The following is an 18,390-nucleotide window of genomic DNA, read 5'->3' as shown; positions in this document are numbered from 1 at the left end:
CAAAAGAAAATTATTTTAATGAAAAAAAAACTGAATTCAATGATACCAAGCCATTCAGGTTATTTCATGTCGAGTGAAGCCTGGCACTTTACAGCTTTCCCAGAATTTATTCATTTCACCTAGCTTTCAAAAGTTTAGTGAACTGAAAGTATTTTAAATAGAACCCACAATGGGGGAAGATCTAGACAGGCAAACATAAAGAGTATCTATGAATCACATTTTAATTTTTATGTTATTAGGTATAAAAAGGGCCTGTGCATTCAGCTAGTAAAGGCCCTTGCTGTGCAAGCCTGGAGATCTGAGTTTGGTACCTGAAACAGGCATAAAGATACAGGAGATAACTGGATCCACAAAGTTGTCCCCTAGGCAACCAGTCACACACACCCTCACACACACACATATCATGCACACAAACACATTAAATAAATGAGTTAAAGTATACTAAGATAGCCTTTAATATTCCAGTTTTAAATTTTCCTTACTGAAAGATTTTAATTAGTATAAAAATTAATGCTAAATATGTAAGTGTAAATTTTTGAATAAGAAAAATAAATTCTCACCATCTTCCTAACAATTCTCCCCAAGAATAGAGGATCTTCTCAGGACAGTCTTTTGACACATCGCCTGTTCCACTTGAGAGTTCATTATCACTCTCTACAGGGGAAGAAAAAACAATACACATTATATAAAATGTAAGTACTTCCAAATCATAAAAAATAAGACATGGCTATGTATTTACCAAAAGTAAATGGTACCCAGATAAAATTGTCAAATAATTTTATGAAAATTCTCATCTGCAGATAAGACTCTACAGACAGCTATATTAAATAGCTTTATCCAAAGACAATAGTTTAAAGCTAGTTGTGATATCAGCAGATGGCAGACTGAGAAGTCTTAGGTCTCATTCTTCCCTACAAATAATTCATCTACCATCTATCCACTTGTAAGAAAACTTGGGGAAAAGGCTTAAGATGCCCATTTAGTGAACAGAACTAAATAAAACCCAAATGACAAGGGTATGAGGGACAGTCTGACTCCAATAGCATCTCCCTTCTCCCTTCTCCCTTCTCCCTTCTCCCTTCTCCCTTCTTCACATGGGCACACACGGCTGGAGAGGGCTTCCCAGTGCCCACAGTTTCTGCAGAGAAAAAGAAGGCAGCCTGTGGGCATCTTGTCAGTGAACTTGTAATGGTGGCCACACCTCCTTGGGCGTGGCCTCAGGCAGATAGGCACTTGAGGCATAGCTTTCCTTGGCAAGCTCTTTCTGGTGGGCTAGCGGATCCGGTAGGAAGGGCAGGGAAACGTTCACGCAGTTCTTTGTATTTTTTTGTGTATTGTTCCCCACTAAACACCCACTTATCATTTATCTTGGATTTAGTGATATCATTACATCCTCGCCTTCAGCAGTCATTCAGCTAGCTTCCTAAGCATCACAAGATGCTCACAGGCTCTCTGGATACAGTTTACTACAAGAATGTCATGACTTGGCCACCTGATACATACAGGGAAGTAAAAACACAATGCATGTATCATGATGGCACTCTTGTTCAGTCCATCTGTGACACTTTCATCATAGACAACAGCCAACACTGTGAACCATAAGTATGTTAGGTATAAATTAAAACAAAATAAATACCTTAAGAAGCTGGCAATTTTGTAACAAAATTTACACTTGGTAAAAGTTCTGAGAATAAAGTGACTGTAGAGTGCTTAGTCCTAAATGGAAGATCTATATCATATATACCCCAACCTTGGCTCAGGAAACATGGATAAAGAGAAGGGGGAAGAAAGAATATAAGAGCTGCAAGAGGTGAAAGAATGCTGAGAAAACTGTTTTCTTGATGTGATGAGGCCGTTGTACAAGTTACCTATAGATAGCCTGAATAAAATGAACCCATCAACATTTATTTCATCATGGATGGGAAAGGGCACATGAGATAGAGAAAGGAAACATATGGAGACAATTTATCTCAATTATAAAAGCAGATTTGGCATAGAATTAAGTAAGAAAAGCTAACAAAGCACTGTCCCAATAATACAAGATAGTTTAAAAATTTGTCTATCAGAGCACAAGTACCAAGGCTTATCAATACGGTTCCAAATTGATAAACAGCTCCCACACAAGGATCTATGTGAAGAACAGAACTTCTTAAGATACTACAAAAGGCAAAAGCAAGCATAAAATAATTGACTTCTGGGATATACAAAACAAACATTGATATAATTAATAAAGGTTTATTTGAGCAAGCTGAATGACTTGGTCAAAGCCATTCACAAATTCAGGAAAGTCAAAACACATGTACACACAGAAAAAATGCTTAACTATTTTAGAGTAATAACAGATAAGAATTGGGTGTTTTATTTAAAACCTGAGCATCACTCTAGGAAATGGAATGAAAACAAAAGTATGACCCACTCTGTAAATAGCTCACATAAGCAACTCGAAGTTAGTAACAACCTCATCACAACAAATAGAAATGAGAGGTTTTGTGCTAAAGCAAAAGCAAATGAAATTTCACTGGTATTAGAGGAACAGTGATTGCTAACACAAACCACTGAAGATTTGGTACTACAGTATCCTAAAGAACCAGGCCAGTAAAAAATCACCCCAAATAATCCTACATTCTCACAGCATGTAGGGACTTTTGAGAAAAGTGACTATTAAAAGTTACAGTGAAAAACAGATTAGACTTAGATTATCTCAGGTAAACAAATATAAGTTGACCTACTTAATAGATTTGTAAAATTCTAAGTACTCATAACCTGGTATTCAATTAAGCAGTATGGAAGACAGCACCATCTTATCTGATCCCTAATAAATAAGAGTATGTGAATGTTCCAAAGTATTTGATGATATTGTGCATGCTAAATTCAGACCCTAGGAAAGAGGGAAAAAACAGTCATCTTAGCCTTGAGTACAATAAAAGTCAAAAGTACTGTGATAAAAGAATCATTTGGAGTCTTATTAATCTTGGTGGTAGAGGAATGCCTAAGCATGAAACAAAACAAGATGCAATAAAGATAAGGAATATGTCTACCTATAAATGTAAAACTTCAATTAATTAATGCATAAAAGTTTCCAGCATATAACAAGGGGTTATTTTCCCCAACATACTACAATTCTATTAATAAATAAAGTTTAAACCACTAGAAATTAAGCCAAGACAAGAACATAGTACAGGTCTTACTACATAAAATATAAGCACACAATGAGGATTTAAAAAAAAAAACATGCTGTCATTTTAAATGCAAAATAATGCAAAAAATATTGACCAGTTAAATTGGTAGAGTACAAACAAAAGCATAGAGGAATAGAAAAAAAAAAGATAATGTAAATGGGAGGTAGCTTAGCAATAGAGGGTTTACCTAACAAGTGCAAAGCCCTATGTTCAATCTCCAGCATTATAAAAACCAGAGTGGGGGGAAAGGGAGAAGAGCAATAGAGAGAAGAAAAGGGAGAGGAAAGGAGGGGAAAGAATGGAAGAAAAGGAGAAAAGTGAGGAAGGGGGGAAAGGAGGGAAGGGGACTATGTTCCATCAACAGCATTCCTTTATGAGTGAATGTATATATTTATGGCTGCTCCAAATGATGAGGATAGTGAATGTTCATCACCAAACAGGACATCTACACCATCTCCTCTAAGACTCAGGATATTATAGAATAGGGACAGAAAAGAATGTAAAAGCAGGAAGACAGGAAGAAGGAATGGGAAATCCTAGCTTCTGGGTATGGTACAGCCATCACAACCATGATTCACAGCAGCTGCAATTGCCTGCACTGGGCTCACACACAAATGAGACTGTCCACAGCCAGGCATGGATGGAGGAGGAGCTAAGGGGCCCTACCCCTTCCAGCTGAACTACTGGCTATAGATGTATTCTGGGATAGAGAAGTCATTGCCTGTAGTTGTATATCAACTAGTGAACCCACCAGGATCCAATGAATACCATGCCAATGGGGACACAGAAGTCCAGGATAAACCTATTAGGTCACAAAGCAAAAGACATGGATGTGGGAAATGAATTTATAAAGAGATGTGCCACTAGAAATATAAATAAAATCTAGAAAAGCTGGTCATTGGTGGTACACATCTTTAATCCCAGCACTCAGGAGGCAAAGGTAGGCAGATCTCTGAATTAAAGGCAAGTCTGGCCAACAGAGAGAGCTCCAGGACAGCTAAGGTTACAGAGAAACCCTGTCTTGAAAAAGAAAAAAGATAGAGGAAAAGTGGAGGAAAGTAACCACAATGAATTATGTACTGGTATGAAACTGTCAAATATGAATTTAATTAATAAAAATGAAGTTAAAAGCATGTATTTATTAAGGTTCTAAATCCATATATTTTATTTGATCCAGGAACTCCACTTCCAGAATCTTACCTTCCAGAAATACACACACACACACACACACACACACACACACACACACACACACACACACACACCAGAAAGATCCTTTTTACTGTGACAATAATAAACAAGAAATTGAAAAATAATGACAATCTATTAACACAAGTCTTATTAGCAAAACTATAGTATATCTGTTCAAAGTAATCATATAGGCAGCGTAAAAGAATCTACACAGGTCAAGTCTGCTAATCCAAACATCTGAAATCCAAATGCTTCAAGATTATGACAGTCAGAGGTTCCCATTTGAAAGCATTTCAGATTCTGGATTTCTAGACTTGGGATGGATAAACAATAAAGTCTAGACAAATACACACCGCTCAAGATCCTAACAACACCACACAATCTTAAACACTTCAGGTTGAAGCATCACACAAGGAACATTTTATCTGTATGTAGCAAAATGAAAGCCATCTAAAATATGATAGTTTGTGATAAGAAACAAGTTTGCACTAGGCAAGATTTGATGGCTAACATCTTTTAAAATGGGTGAAAATACACATTTAATAGTAACTATGTATTGGTATTTGTCTTTCCACACAGTAAGCACTAAGTAAATATTTATAGAATCTAGTTTTCATTTTTTAATGCTATGCTTTTGGTATATTCTAATACTTTAAAAGCATGGATAATGATAAGACAGGGGTATTTTTATCTTTTGAATAGTCTTTATTGCCATATGTATTAAGAATATATTATTATAAACTCTTACTAATGAGTCATAAAATTATCACTGATAAGAGCAACATATTTTCTTTCTGGCAATATCCCATTATTTTCCATCATAAAGACGAAGTCAGAACCTTAACAACCTAGACAGGCAGAAGAAAAAAACACAAAGAAATGAGAAGAAATAAACATAATTTTAAATAAAACCTGATTCCTGAGAAACAACTACAGAATAAGTGGCAGTAAATTAGATGTTAAATATTTGAAAGAAAAAAAAAAGAATTTAATCAAAGAAGACATAGGTCATAGTTTGATGCTCTGTTGCTGTGATAAATATGATGACCAAATGCAAGTTAAGGAGAAAAGGACTTACTTCATCTTATACTTCCAGGCAGAAAACTAAATGTAGAAATCTGGAAGTAGGAACTGAAGCAGAGACCATGCAGAAACACTGCTTACAAGCTCACTCCCAGGCTTACATTTACTGACCTCTCTTTCTCTCTGTTTTTGGTTTTTTGTTGGATTTTTTTTTTTTTTTTTAGATTTTGATACAGTCCTTTATTTGGGAGATTCTTAGAATACAAAATTATAAGAGTGGTAATGTCAGTTAAACCTGATTTGATGGTTTTAACTTGGCAATAATTTAAAGGCAACATCATGCAACTTGCCACATCAGGGCTAATCCTAAATTCCCAATGCATTAATGATCTACACCCCATTCTTCAAAGAGCTAAAGAAAACCTGCTCCTGCTTTGCTATCCAGTCACTGACCTCTTTTATACAGCCCAGGCCCACCTTTATAGGCATGGTACCACCACAGAGATAGTGGCCCTCTAATATCAATTAACAATACCAACAGGCAAATCTAATGTAGACGCTTCTTCAATTGAGTTTCTTCCCTCTTCTCATTTTTGTCAAAATGACAACCAGGATTGGCCATCACAATAATTAATGTGTTTCTACTGAATAAGTAGTAAAAAGCAAACTTATTCTAGGCACTATTATATATTTTATAAACATTGTTTCATAGGCATTGCCTCATCTAATCATATGTATCACTTAAAAAGTCTGTCCACTTGGTGAATGACAAAATTGTTGCATGGAAGGGTTAAGTAATTTGCTCAAGGTTATTCTACAAATGACTGACAAACAGAGTTCAACCTTAGCTAGAATCCAGAGTTAAATATTCCTTTTTCTTTTTTCTTTCCTTTTTTAAATTTTATTTTATTTTATTTTATTTTTGAGACAGGGTTTCTCTGTGTGGCTTTGTAGAACAAGCTGGTCTTGAACTCACAAAGATCTGCTTGCCTCTGCCTCCTGGGATTAAAAGTGTGGGCCACCACTATCTGGCTTCTTTTTCTTACAGTTATCTATAATTCGTTTTATAGAAGAGGCTGTATTTGGCATTTAGAAGATACCAGTATGTATGTCAAGTGCCAATTTCTATTAAATCCTAAGAGCCAGAGCCAAAACTGAAAAAGCAAAGCCATTTAAAGCAATGTGCCCATGAAACACTAATATTTGGGCCACAGATAAAAATGATTGCATCCAAAAAATATAATTTCCTTTGCATCCAAGAACAATGAAACTAATACTTTAATAACCCCAAAATGTGCACCAGACCTATCTTCTTTGGTGCAAAAATCTACAATCATGAGTTTTTAAATACTTATTGACTGATCTTCTAGAAAGAAAAAAGTAAAACAAAGGGAAATAAACTTCCTACTATATGAGGTAAGGTAAATTCGCTAGATAAATGACACAGAGAGAGAAAAAAGAAAAATGAAAAAGATACAAGACCAAACCACAGCAAAACACACAGCCCAGATGCCAGTAAATGGAAGAACATGACAGAGAAAATGCAAATACAAAAAAAAAAAAAACTATAGGGTTCCTATCCCACTTTTATGACCTGAAAAGTTTTGGCTTTTTCTTGAAATACAGATTAGGAGTTACTCTCTCCATACTATGCTAACTTTTTCCCCTTTTAGGTTTATTTCACCATAGATAAGTGGATAGAAATATTATAAATGATAAGACTATGTAAAGGTTTAAACTTCTCCATGAGAAAAATATGGAAGAAAACATCAATACAACCAGAGAAAAACATGTACCTGATGGGGGATGTCCTTTCGTATAAATGTTTCTCTTATTGGTTGATGAATAAAACACTGATTGGCCAGTAGCCAGACAGGGAGTATAGGTGAGACTGCCAGACAAGGAGGAGAATTATGGGGAGAGGATACAGACAGGAGCCGCCAGGCAGGTGCCATGTAACTACTGTGAAGACAGGACGACCAGGCACTCTCCAGTAAGATGAGTCCATATGGAGATACATAGATTGATAGTTATGGATTAATAATTAAGGCAGAGCTAGCCAGTAAGGAGGCATTGGCCAGTTTATAATTAATTTACTTCTCTGTTTATTTGGAGATAAAAGGCTGGCTGTGGGACCAGGCAGAACAGAAACTCCATCCACAAATGGCACCCAACGTGGAGCTCTACCGACTGACATCCCCCATCATGTACCTTAAAAAAAAAAAAATCAGTAACCTTAAAGAGAGTCAGTTTTCTTTAGAGGTGTGGCCCCTGGTAAGTTCACCATGCCCCAGTGGATGGTTCAAACCAGGGAGGCACAGATTGAACTTGCTGGCTTAATTTTAAAAGGAAAAACAGAGAACACAAAGTTGTGAGAGTAGAAAGATAGTGGTGGATCTGGAAGGAGTTAGAGAGAGGAAATAAAGATGAAGGTGAATAGAATCAAAATATATTTGATGCAGGAACTTCATTTCTAGAATTTAGTATTTATCAATAAAACACCTTAATTATAATAATAAAATTAATTTTAACAAAATAGATATTTTTTTAAATCAGTGACCTTGAGTATACAGGCACTTGTATGCAGACATAGTAAAAGAAACTAGATTTGATAATATGTAATAGAAAATAACTGGGAGAAAAACACTGGAGAGAGAAAAGTGGAGAACCAGTTACTTTCCCTAAAAAAAACATGCAAGTTTGAGGACTATAATTCATCAGAAGAGGTTTTCATCTTTTGACTGTATGTGTAGCTTAAGGATCCCCGGAAGATTTTCGATGGAGTTAAGAGAAATGAATAAAGTCTCAAAGTCCTCTGCAGAGTTAGAGGAGCCTTCTGAGAGTATATGCTTCATTCAGGGAGGAGGTTACATCATACTTGATTTCACACCTTTCCATGAACACATTCTTCAGTTACTTTTTCAGTATGTCTATTTCAAAAAAGCAGAGTAAAATAGTGTACTACAGGTAGCATCAGGCCTGAAAGCTACTTTCTCAAATTTAAGCATGTCTTAAATGGAAACATCTTAATCTCAAAACATAAAAAAAATAATGAAGTGAAAATGGTTACAAAACATTTCTGTGTTTGCTAACCACAGAGCCTGTTACACCATGGTACTTAAATGCTAACTACAGTAATTCATTACTGTTGCAACTGAATTTCTAGTTTTCTGCCTATCATTTCAAAGTTACTAGAAAAGCATTCAAAGTTTCTTTTAACTCTTATTATTCACAGATTTTTAACATGCAACTACAGTAGCCAATTGTACAGCATCAAGAGAAGGAACAAGAGATAAAATTAAAATTTTTAGATCAAACAAAATAAATATGTATGATACTTCAATTGAGCTAATTAAGTGTACTCTCTCAACATTGGCCACAGTCTGCTTTGGAGAAAGAAGGAAAATAAAAAACTATTCCTGTCAGCAACACTTTCATCCTACTCATGAAAGGGAAATTTCAGAACTAGATATTATAAAAGGAATATATATGTAGCAAATATATATATATATATATATATATATATATATATAACACCAACATGCATATATACAAATCTTACTAATTAAAAATAAATTACATTAGAATAAAATGTCACCTTTTTCTTTCTTTTTTTTTTCTTTCTTTTTTAGACAGGGTTTCTCTGTGTAGATTGGAGCCTATCCTGAAACCAACTCTTGTAGACCAGGCTGGTCTCGAACTCAAAGAGATCCGCCTGCCTCTGCCTCCTGAGTGCTGGGACTAAAGGCATGCACCACCAACGCCCGGCTTCTTTGCTTTTTCTTAAGTTGAGGTCTTTCATTAACAGCCAAGACTAACTTCTGAACTAATAAACACCCTCCTTCAGGCTCCCAAGCGCTTGGATTATAGGTCTTATATTAACTAAACAACATAAACTTATAACATTAAAAATGACATAAAAAAGAAACAGCAAAATGTGGCAATTGGGATTTTGATGGGATTGCATTGAATCTGTAGATTGCTTTTGGCAAGATTGCCATTTTTACTATGTTGATCCTACCTATCCAAGAACATGCGAGATCCTTCCATTTTCTGTATCTTCATTAATTTCTTCCTTTAAAGATGCAAAAATTCACCACTCAGCAGAAAAAAAAAATGGAATCTTGAAATTTGCAGGAAAATGGATGGAACTCGAAGAAACCATTCTGAGCGAGGTAACCCAATCACAAAAAGACAAACATGATATGTACTCACTCATATGTGGACCTGCTTTATGATACATAGTAGTGACCATGCTTTCTCAGAGCTGTTTTTAATGATGTTGCTCAGAATGGTTTCCTCCCAGATGATGACTGAGAAACTAATTTAAAAAAAATGGTGCCAAGTACCACAATAGTAACAGAACTGTGCTGTTTTCTGGGATTTTGTTTTTTTACTTTGTTGTTGTTTGTTTGTTTATTTTTGTTTTTGTTTTGTTTTTTTGTTTTTTTTTTTAAATGGAGTGTGCTGGATGTCTCTACAATTTTTTTCAAATGACTGCAGAACCTGGAAAAGCTGTTGCTGACAGCACTCCTCCATCCTCTGGCTCTTCACCTCTTCTGCAGTGTTCAGAGCCTAGGGGAGTTGATACAAATGTCTTATTTAAGACTATATTGATAATCATTTATACTCTCTAGCTATACTTTTTAAGAAAAAAACTGGATTAAGAGACAGAAGAATTGGAAATAAAATGTAAAATAATTTCTTTAATTAGTATTGTATATTTACGTGCATGAAGAAACAATGGGAGCTGGGCATTGGTGGCGTGCATCTTTAATCCCAGCACTGGGGAGGCAGAGGCAGGTGGATCTCTGTGAGTTGGAGACCAGCCTGATCTACAAGAGCTAGTTTCAGGACAGCCTCCAAAGCAATACAGAGAAACCCTGTCTCAGAAAACAAAAAAGACAAACAAAAAAAGATGGGAAGTAATGTGTCTTATTTATGGATTTAGAGTGAAAATAGAGTTGGACAGATGAGTAATAAAAGAGGGACATCATTTTACTGTAAACATTTTAAAAACATTTTGACTAACCCCACATCTGACAGAGGACTGATCTCCAAAATATACAAAGAACTCAAAAAGCTAGTCTCCAAAACACCAAACAATCCAATTAAAAAGTGGCCTACAGAACTAAATAGACAATTTTCAATAGAGGAATCTAAAATGGCTGAAAGACACATAAGAAAGTGTTCAACATCCTTAGCCATCAGGGAAATGCAAATCAAAACAACTCTGAGATACCATCTTACACCTGTCAGAATGGCTAAAATCAAAAACACCAATGAGAGTTTATGCTGGAGAGGCTGTGGAGAAAGGGGAGCACTCCTTCACTGCTGGTGGAAGTGCCAACTTGTACAGCCACTGTGGAAATCTGTATGATGATTCTTCAGAAAATGGGAATCAGTCTACCACAAGATCCAGCAATTCCACTCTTAGGCGTATACCCAAAAGAAGCACATTCCTACAACAAGGACATCTGTTCAACTATGTTCATAGCAGCATTATTTGTAATAGCCAGAACCTGGAAACAACCTAGATGCCCCTCAACTGAAGAACAGATAGAGAATATATGGTGCATTTATACAATGGAGTACTACTCAGCAGGAAAAAAAAGCAATGGAATCTTGAAATTCACAGGCAAATGGATGGAAATAGAAGAAACCATTCTGAATGAGGTAACCCAGTCACAAAAAGTCAGGCACTGTATGTACTCACTCATATGTGGATTTTTAGACATAGAGTAAAGGACTGGCAGCCTGCAGCCAGGGCTACCGGAGAGGCTGGTAAACAAGAAGGACCCTAAGAGAGACATACATGGTCCCCTGGAGAAATGGAAAGGGACAAGATCTCCTGAAAAAATTGGAGCATGGGGGAAGGGGAGAGGGAACTAGGAGAATGAGAAGGGGAGATGAGGAGGGGTGAGAAAGACATGATGGGACAGGGAGGTTGAGTTGGGGGAAGAACAGAAGAGAGCAAGATAAGTGATAGTATAATAGAGCGAGACAATATAAGTTCAAAGAGAAATCAGGCACTAGGGAAATGTCTGGAGAGCTACAAAGATGACACAAACTAACAATCTAAGCAACAGAGGAGAGGCTACCTTAAATGCCCTCTCCTAATAATGAGATTGATGACTAATTCATATGCCATCGTATAGCCTTCATCCAGCAGCTGGTGGAAGTAGAAGCAGACACCCACAGCTAAACCTTGAACTGACTGAAATCCAGACGCAGTAAAGGAGGACTGATGAGCAAAGGGGTCCATACCAGGCTTGTGAAACCCACAGAAACAGCTGACCTGAACAAGGGAAAACTCTTGGTGCCCAGACTGATAGCTGGGAAACCAGTATAGGACTGATCCAGACCCCCTGAATGTGTCAGTGAGGAGACCTTGGAAATGTATGGGGCCTCTTGTAATGGATCAGTACTTATCACTACCACAGGAATGGACTTTAGGAGCCCATCACACTTGGAGGGATACTCCCTGAGCCTAGACACAAAGGAGGTTGGACTAGGCCCTATCCCAAACAATATGACAAAATTTGAAGACCCCTATGGAAGGCCTCACCCCCCCTAGGGAGCAGAAAGGGTATGGGATAGGTGGGGGGGGGAGGGGAGGAGGGGAGGGAGAGGGACCTGGGACTGACATATAAAATAATTTTCTTTCTAATAAAGGGAAAAAAATATAACATGTCAACAAACTAGAAAAGAAAAAAGAAAAAATGTGGCAACTGTGAGTTTTCAGGAAGTTTTCTTAAGTAAATAAATTCTTGCTAAAAAATAGTAACTATTAAAAAGTATAAATTCTGCTGGGCATTGGTGGCGCACGCCTTTGATCCCCAGCACTCGGGAGGCACAGGCAGGTGGATCTCTGTGAGTTCGAGGCCAGCCTGGTCTCCAGAGCAAGTGCCAGGATAGGTTCCAAAGCTACAGAGAGAAACCCTGTCTCGAAAAACCAAATATATATATATATAATATATATATATATATATATATATAAATTCTAACTACATATTTATAAGGTAAGAAAAAGCTTATATATCATGTATAGGTATATAAATCTGAAATTTTAATTTTGATACCTGTCAATCTAGAATAATATCAAAATTATTTTTCATTTATCTTTATCTGTGGTAGGGTATATGCCACCGGGCATGTTGGGAACAGTGCAGAGGACAACTTTTGCGAGTAGGTTCCTTTCTTCTACCAGGGGATCCAGGGATTGAGTTTGGTGACCAGGATTGTACAGCACCAACAAGCCACCTCTCTGACCCAGAAACAAAGTTATTTATTTTGATTATTTAACATAAACAATAACATAATAGCATAAACAAGGAAAGCCCAAAACTAAGGCTTATATACAATGCAAGACCTAAAGCCATGCATAATAGAGCCATAATATGCTTGTCTACATGAAATCTGATGCACTTGAAAAAAAATCATTAAGGTTAACATGAAAAGATTTTCTTCAATTTCCAAACTATCATAACATTCCTCACCATCAAAATCAAGGTGGCTTCTTAGAAAGAATATGTTGAAAACACAGGAAACCACAGTCTGAATGATTCTTTCCCAAATAAATTATCACCATTTTCATTCTGAATCTAGTTACAAGTTTCTAATTAATAATCTCTATAGTTGTTAAGCAGAACTCATTAACAAAAAATGTATTATTAATCAATGCAAAAGTAGCAATGATACTCAAAAGAACTAGGGTAGCCAATATAACCTGCCAGATGGACAATTAACAATACTAGCAAACTGCTTCTTAATCATAAACCTAGTATATACATACACATACACATACACATACACATACACATACACATACACATACACATACACATACATATACACATATAGGACCTATCCCAGGAGCATGAATTGGCTTTTTAGAGTCCATTCCCTATGGTGGGATACCTTGCTCAGCCTTGATACAGGAGGGGAGGGGCTTGGTCCTGCCTCAACTTGATATGCAGTGGTCCTCTACTTACACATTTTTTCTGCCCTCTCTTACATGATGTTCCCTGAACCTTTGGTATGGGAGTTGTGATGTAGATGTGTCAACTGGGATTGGACACCCCATAGTCAGTTTTCTGTAATGTTTTTGTTTGCTTCCTCGGTGAGAGGTAAGACCTACTCTCACTGTTGGTATAAGGATAAGTATTTAGAATGCACTTAGGAATTACACTGGCTTAGGAAAGTAGCAATAGTGAATTATCCTCTAGGGTCTGTGACCTTAACAGTCATGGATAACTAGCTAGATTTATAATACCAGGCATGAGCTCCTTCCTATTGAGTGTGCCTTAAGTTCAATTAGACAGCTATTGATTGCTCCAATAAGAAGTTGTACCCATGAAATTTTAACAATATTGCTACTTAAACAAGAACTGCACAATTATAACAGTGGGGATGTCAACATAAAGGGGGGGGGGGAATCTCACAAGGCCCTATCCCTACATAAAGAAATATAGGCAATTAATGGCTTCTCAGAAAAGGTAAGTCAATTTTCTCCAAAGACAAGTCCCTTGACAGATTATCCAATCCCAAGTGGTCAGCCCTAAACAAATACACATCTAAACACTAAATGAACTCAGCAAACCATATTTGTGTGTGTGTGTGTGTGTGTGTGTGTGTGTGTGTGTGTGTGTGTGTGTGTTACAATAATTTAAGAGAGAGAGGAAGGGATGAGCAAAGAAACAAGACGGTGCTGGAGAAACCTGCAGAAACAGTTGACCTGACCTAGTGAGAGCATGGAGACCCTAGTCATAAAGCTGCAGAAACAGCATAGGACCAAACCAAGCCCTCTCTGAATGTGGGTGCCAGCTAGGAGGCCAGTCTATGGGACCTCTAACAGTGGAGCCAGTCTTTAACCCTAGAGCACAGATGGACTTTGGGAGCCCATTCCCTATGGAGGGATGCTACTGCAGCCCAGATACAGCAAGGAGGGCCTAGGCCCTCCACCAAACGATATGACAGACTTTGATGGTCCCTGGTGGAGGGCCTCACTATCCCTGGGGATGGGTTGTCGGGGAAGGTTGGAGGGGAACATGGGAGGATGGATATGTGAATATGAGTAGTAATTAAAGAATTTAAATTTAAAAAAGAAAAGAAAATGAGATGATCTATAAAAAAAGAAAAGTTCATGAACTTGATAGTGGAAGAGGGACATGGGAGAAGGTACAGAGGGGAAAGTGAGATTGGAAATAATATAAATACAGTACTCAAGTATGAAAATCTTGAAAATTTTTAAAGAAAAAGACACTGAAATTAGAGCTGAAAAATGAGATCTGAGGAGAAAAGTACTATTTTGATGGCTTGATTAAGTATTCTCTGAATCACATAAAACAACACTCTGGGTAAAGGTCTGTAAATCTGCCTGCCTTCCTCTGTAGAACAAGTTCCTTATCTAAGGGACTGTCTGCCAGTCCTCAATGAATTCTTCAATCTATGAAAATATTTGCCAACTGGTAAGCACTCAATAATGTCTAATGGATAAAATTAAAAGTCCATTTTTTTAGCTATAACAATCTATGTCAACTACCTTCTTGATATTTCTAATTAGAAACCCCTAGTTTAAAAACAAAACTCCTAAATTTTCTTCCCATACTGGTATTTTCCCAATTTCCTCACACTTTCATAAATTATATATTCCATCTCTAACTCAGTTAAATCCTCTTCAAAATCTACAGCTAGCGTGGTATTTAAAACAACATATCTAATATGTGCTTTTCCTAGCTTAATACCCCTTCATAGTTTTGAAATTCCAAAAACTAAAAACAAGTGAAAGCATCCTCCTTGCTGTGGCTTACAGAATGTCCCCTGGCTACTGTCCACACTCACCCATTCCCTAGCTTGTCCCTACTCTTGAGTCACTTGTCTCCCTATCTCATCCTTGACCAGGCCATGTGGTTTTGCCTTTGAGCCTCTGAACTGTCTCTCCTGAAATGTTCTCTCATCATTTCATACATGGTTTCCTCCTGTCACTCAAATCTCAATTTAAATGCCACCTCCTGCAAGAAACTTTTTGGTGAAAGTATATACTGGGACACACTACCAATAAACTATATTTAATTGTCTGAATAGAACACAAGTTCTTGATATTTTTCATACATATCATCTCTATCCAAACTAAAAGCAGAGAGGAATTATTTGTGTCAGGGGATTCAAGATTATCTCCACAGTTCAGAGACTTTCTGCAAGGGCTCACAGGATTCTGAATACAGTCACAGCAAACTAAGACTTATTATAGTGAAAAAGATACAGAACAAAACCACCAAGAGGTAAAGAAAAGCACACATAAGCCTCTAAGAGTCTACTCCTAACACAGTCACATGAACATACTTATCCAAACACTGAATCACTGACATGTATGATATGTTGTCTACTAGTCAGGTAGTCCATGTCTACAATATTTTTAAGATTGTGCGTGCGTGCGTGCGTGCGTGCGTGTGTGTTTATTTGCACATGTATGCAGGTACCAAAAGAAGACAAAAGAGGGTGTCAGACCCCATAGAGATGGAGTTACTGATGGTGGTGAGATGCCTCATGTGTGTGCTGAGAAGAGAACTCCAGTCCTCTCCAAGAGCATCAAGCACTTTTTAATTTTAAAAAATTCATACAATATGATATTTTCTGCTACCCCAACTGCTCCTAGATTTTCGCTACCTCACTATCCACTGAATTTTATGTTTTCTCTCTCAATCACTTTTCAAAAAAAATGAAAAAGCAAGACACACCCAAAAAACCCAAATATGAAAATAAAAACAAACCGGCAAAAGATCAATGAAACAAAGAGTGACCAGACAAAGCAAAATGAAACAAAAAGTTCACAAAAAAAATACAATACAATTAAGTTCACTTTGTGCTCACCAACTATTACTGGGCATGAGGCATGTTCTGGAACATAGTTAGTATACATGACATTCCATTGGAGCAAACTGATTTTTCCCTTTGCCAGCAGGTAGCAATTGCAGATAGCTTCTTGGTCAAGAGTGGGATTCTGTGTACACTTCCCCTCTCACTATTCACAACCAACAGCAAAGGACAAGAGCAGCAAGCATCTTAACTGATGACCCATCTTTCCAGCCCCAGTGTCTATGGTTCCTATCATGGTTGGTCATGTGAGTATCTTTGCCCTGCATATACCAACATTCCATAACCAGGGAAAGAAAGAAGGTATTAGCTCGAATGTTTTCATTTCAGTGAACCATTCTTAGCACTTATAAATAATGAGAATCCTCCCAAAATCTAGATTCTCTACCAGTCAAAGGTCAATTTTACAAACAGGCATCTCTAAGAACAGCAGTCTGAAACCTACTATATTTGCTCCTTTATGAGGATTTACTCATCACTGCAGTACCTTACTGTTAACAGATCAACAAAGCCAAAAAACGATGTTGCTGTTATCTACGTCTAACTTTCAAAATTATTTGTATTCATTAAGCAAACATTTAGTGACCATTTTCCATGACGAAGCAACAGGAATTTAAAGAGGAATACCATACCATCTGTCCCTTTAAGAACTCATACTCTACAGTGAGAGAGATGAATAAAGGCTGTGTTTATAACATGGTGTTTCAAAAATCATTACTCTGATATGTTTAAAGAATGATTAGAGCAGCCAGGCGTTGGTGTTGCACACCTTTAATCCCAGCACTAGGGAAGCAGAGGCAGGCCAGCCTGGTCTACAGTGCGAGTGCCAGGATAGGCTCCAAAGCTACACAGAGAAACCCTGTCTCAAAAAACCAAAAAAAAAAAAAAAAAATTAGAGCAAGATGGTGAGAGGATTAACCCTGTCTCCCTATGTAAGGGAAGACTGCCTAGAAAAAGAACAGAAAGAAGAACGCACTTTATCAAATGGTCTCTGAGGAAGTATCACCAGACCTTGTGCTAAAATGAAAATGAACATCAAAAAAGTGCAGCTCAGGTACCTTCCCCTTCCAACTGAGAGTAACACAAGCACTGACATTGACAAAGCAATCTGAGGAAATGCTCTAAATCTCCAGAATACAGCAGGCATTCATTAAGTGGTGGCTGTATTACAAACCCTCCATCTGGCTCCAGCTAGCTAAGCAGTTAACTCTTTGGGGTCATCATTATAAAGTAGTCATGGTCTTGACACCATCACTTAATCTCAGAGTCTCAGTTTCCAGAAGCATAAACGAAATGGTTGGGTGTAACTAAATTCAAGATATATATATATATATATATATATATATATATATATATATATATGGTTACCACCCTCCTGTTTCTAAATATTTAATGGTTTCAACTTATTAACATTGCCCTAAATGTGACAGACTACATGAAAAGAACCCAGCTTTTTTTCATTAGACACTTACCTCCCCAAACCTGCAGAGACATACACTTAGGACTCACAGCTGAATTGCTATCAGCAATTTCTGTCTCCAATTCAAACCCAGCATGAGGTTGATATAGAACGAAAATTTTGCTTTACGCAAATTCCACATAAAATGGGGCAGGCACATGAGAAATAAAAATTAAAACAAGACCTAGCAAAAGGTTCAATCAAGAAGAATATTCACAAAATATGTGACCTTGAACAAGCTTCAATCTACTTTGGGGGGGGGGATGGATAAAATGCCACCTCATGGTGCTGTGAGAAGTAAATTAATAATACACAAAATAAGTGTTTCATACACATTTGTCATTATTGTTAATAACTAGAAGGTAGAATTAATTGCGTTGTGACTCAGTCAATCTGTTTCCACAGTGGCAAGACGACCCATCAGACATTAAGAGTATTCTACTTCAAGAGAAGCCAATCAGTAGATGGTCAAGGAGAGGATAAGGTGACCGGGCAAGCACTCCTAGACACAAGATGTCTGAAGAACCAGGCTCCATAGAACTGCAGACTTACTGCTGCTTAGAAAAAGAACTCACTTCACATCATGGAGTGCAAACAGAAAACACTGAAAATAATCCCAGGCATGTAGGAGTGCTCAACAATATTGCTGCTATTAGCATCAAA

General features: G+C 37.2%; 1 protein-coding gene across 6 annotated transcripts in view; it reads right to left on the bottom strand.

Annotated features, from left to right (window-relative positions):
• Positions 1–18,390, bottom strand: part of Rabgap1l (RAB GTPase activating protein 1 like) — a 560,109-nt gene that overhangs the window by 402,730 nt on the left and 138,989 nt on the right. For all 6 annotated transcript variants that reach the window (XM_035445764.1, XM_035445765.1, XM_035445766.1 and 3 more), the window contains one exon: positions 561–654. In XM_035445764.1, the coding sequence (XP_035301655.1) occupies positions 561–654 (94 nt within the window). The remainder of the gene's footprint in view (positions 1–560; positions 655–18,390) is intronic.

This window comes from Cricetulus griseus, chromosome 5, assembly GCF_003668045.3.
Source record: "Cricetulus griseus strain 17A/GY chromosome 5, alternate assembly CriGri-PICRH-1.0, whole genome shotgun sequence".
NCBI classification, from domain to species: domain Eukaryota; kingdom Metazoa; phylum Chordata; class Mammalia; order Rodentia; family Cricetidae; genus Cricetulus; species Cricetulus griseus.
This window is presented reverse-complemented; position numbering and strand designations above follow the sequence as displayed.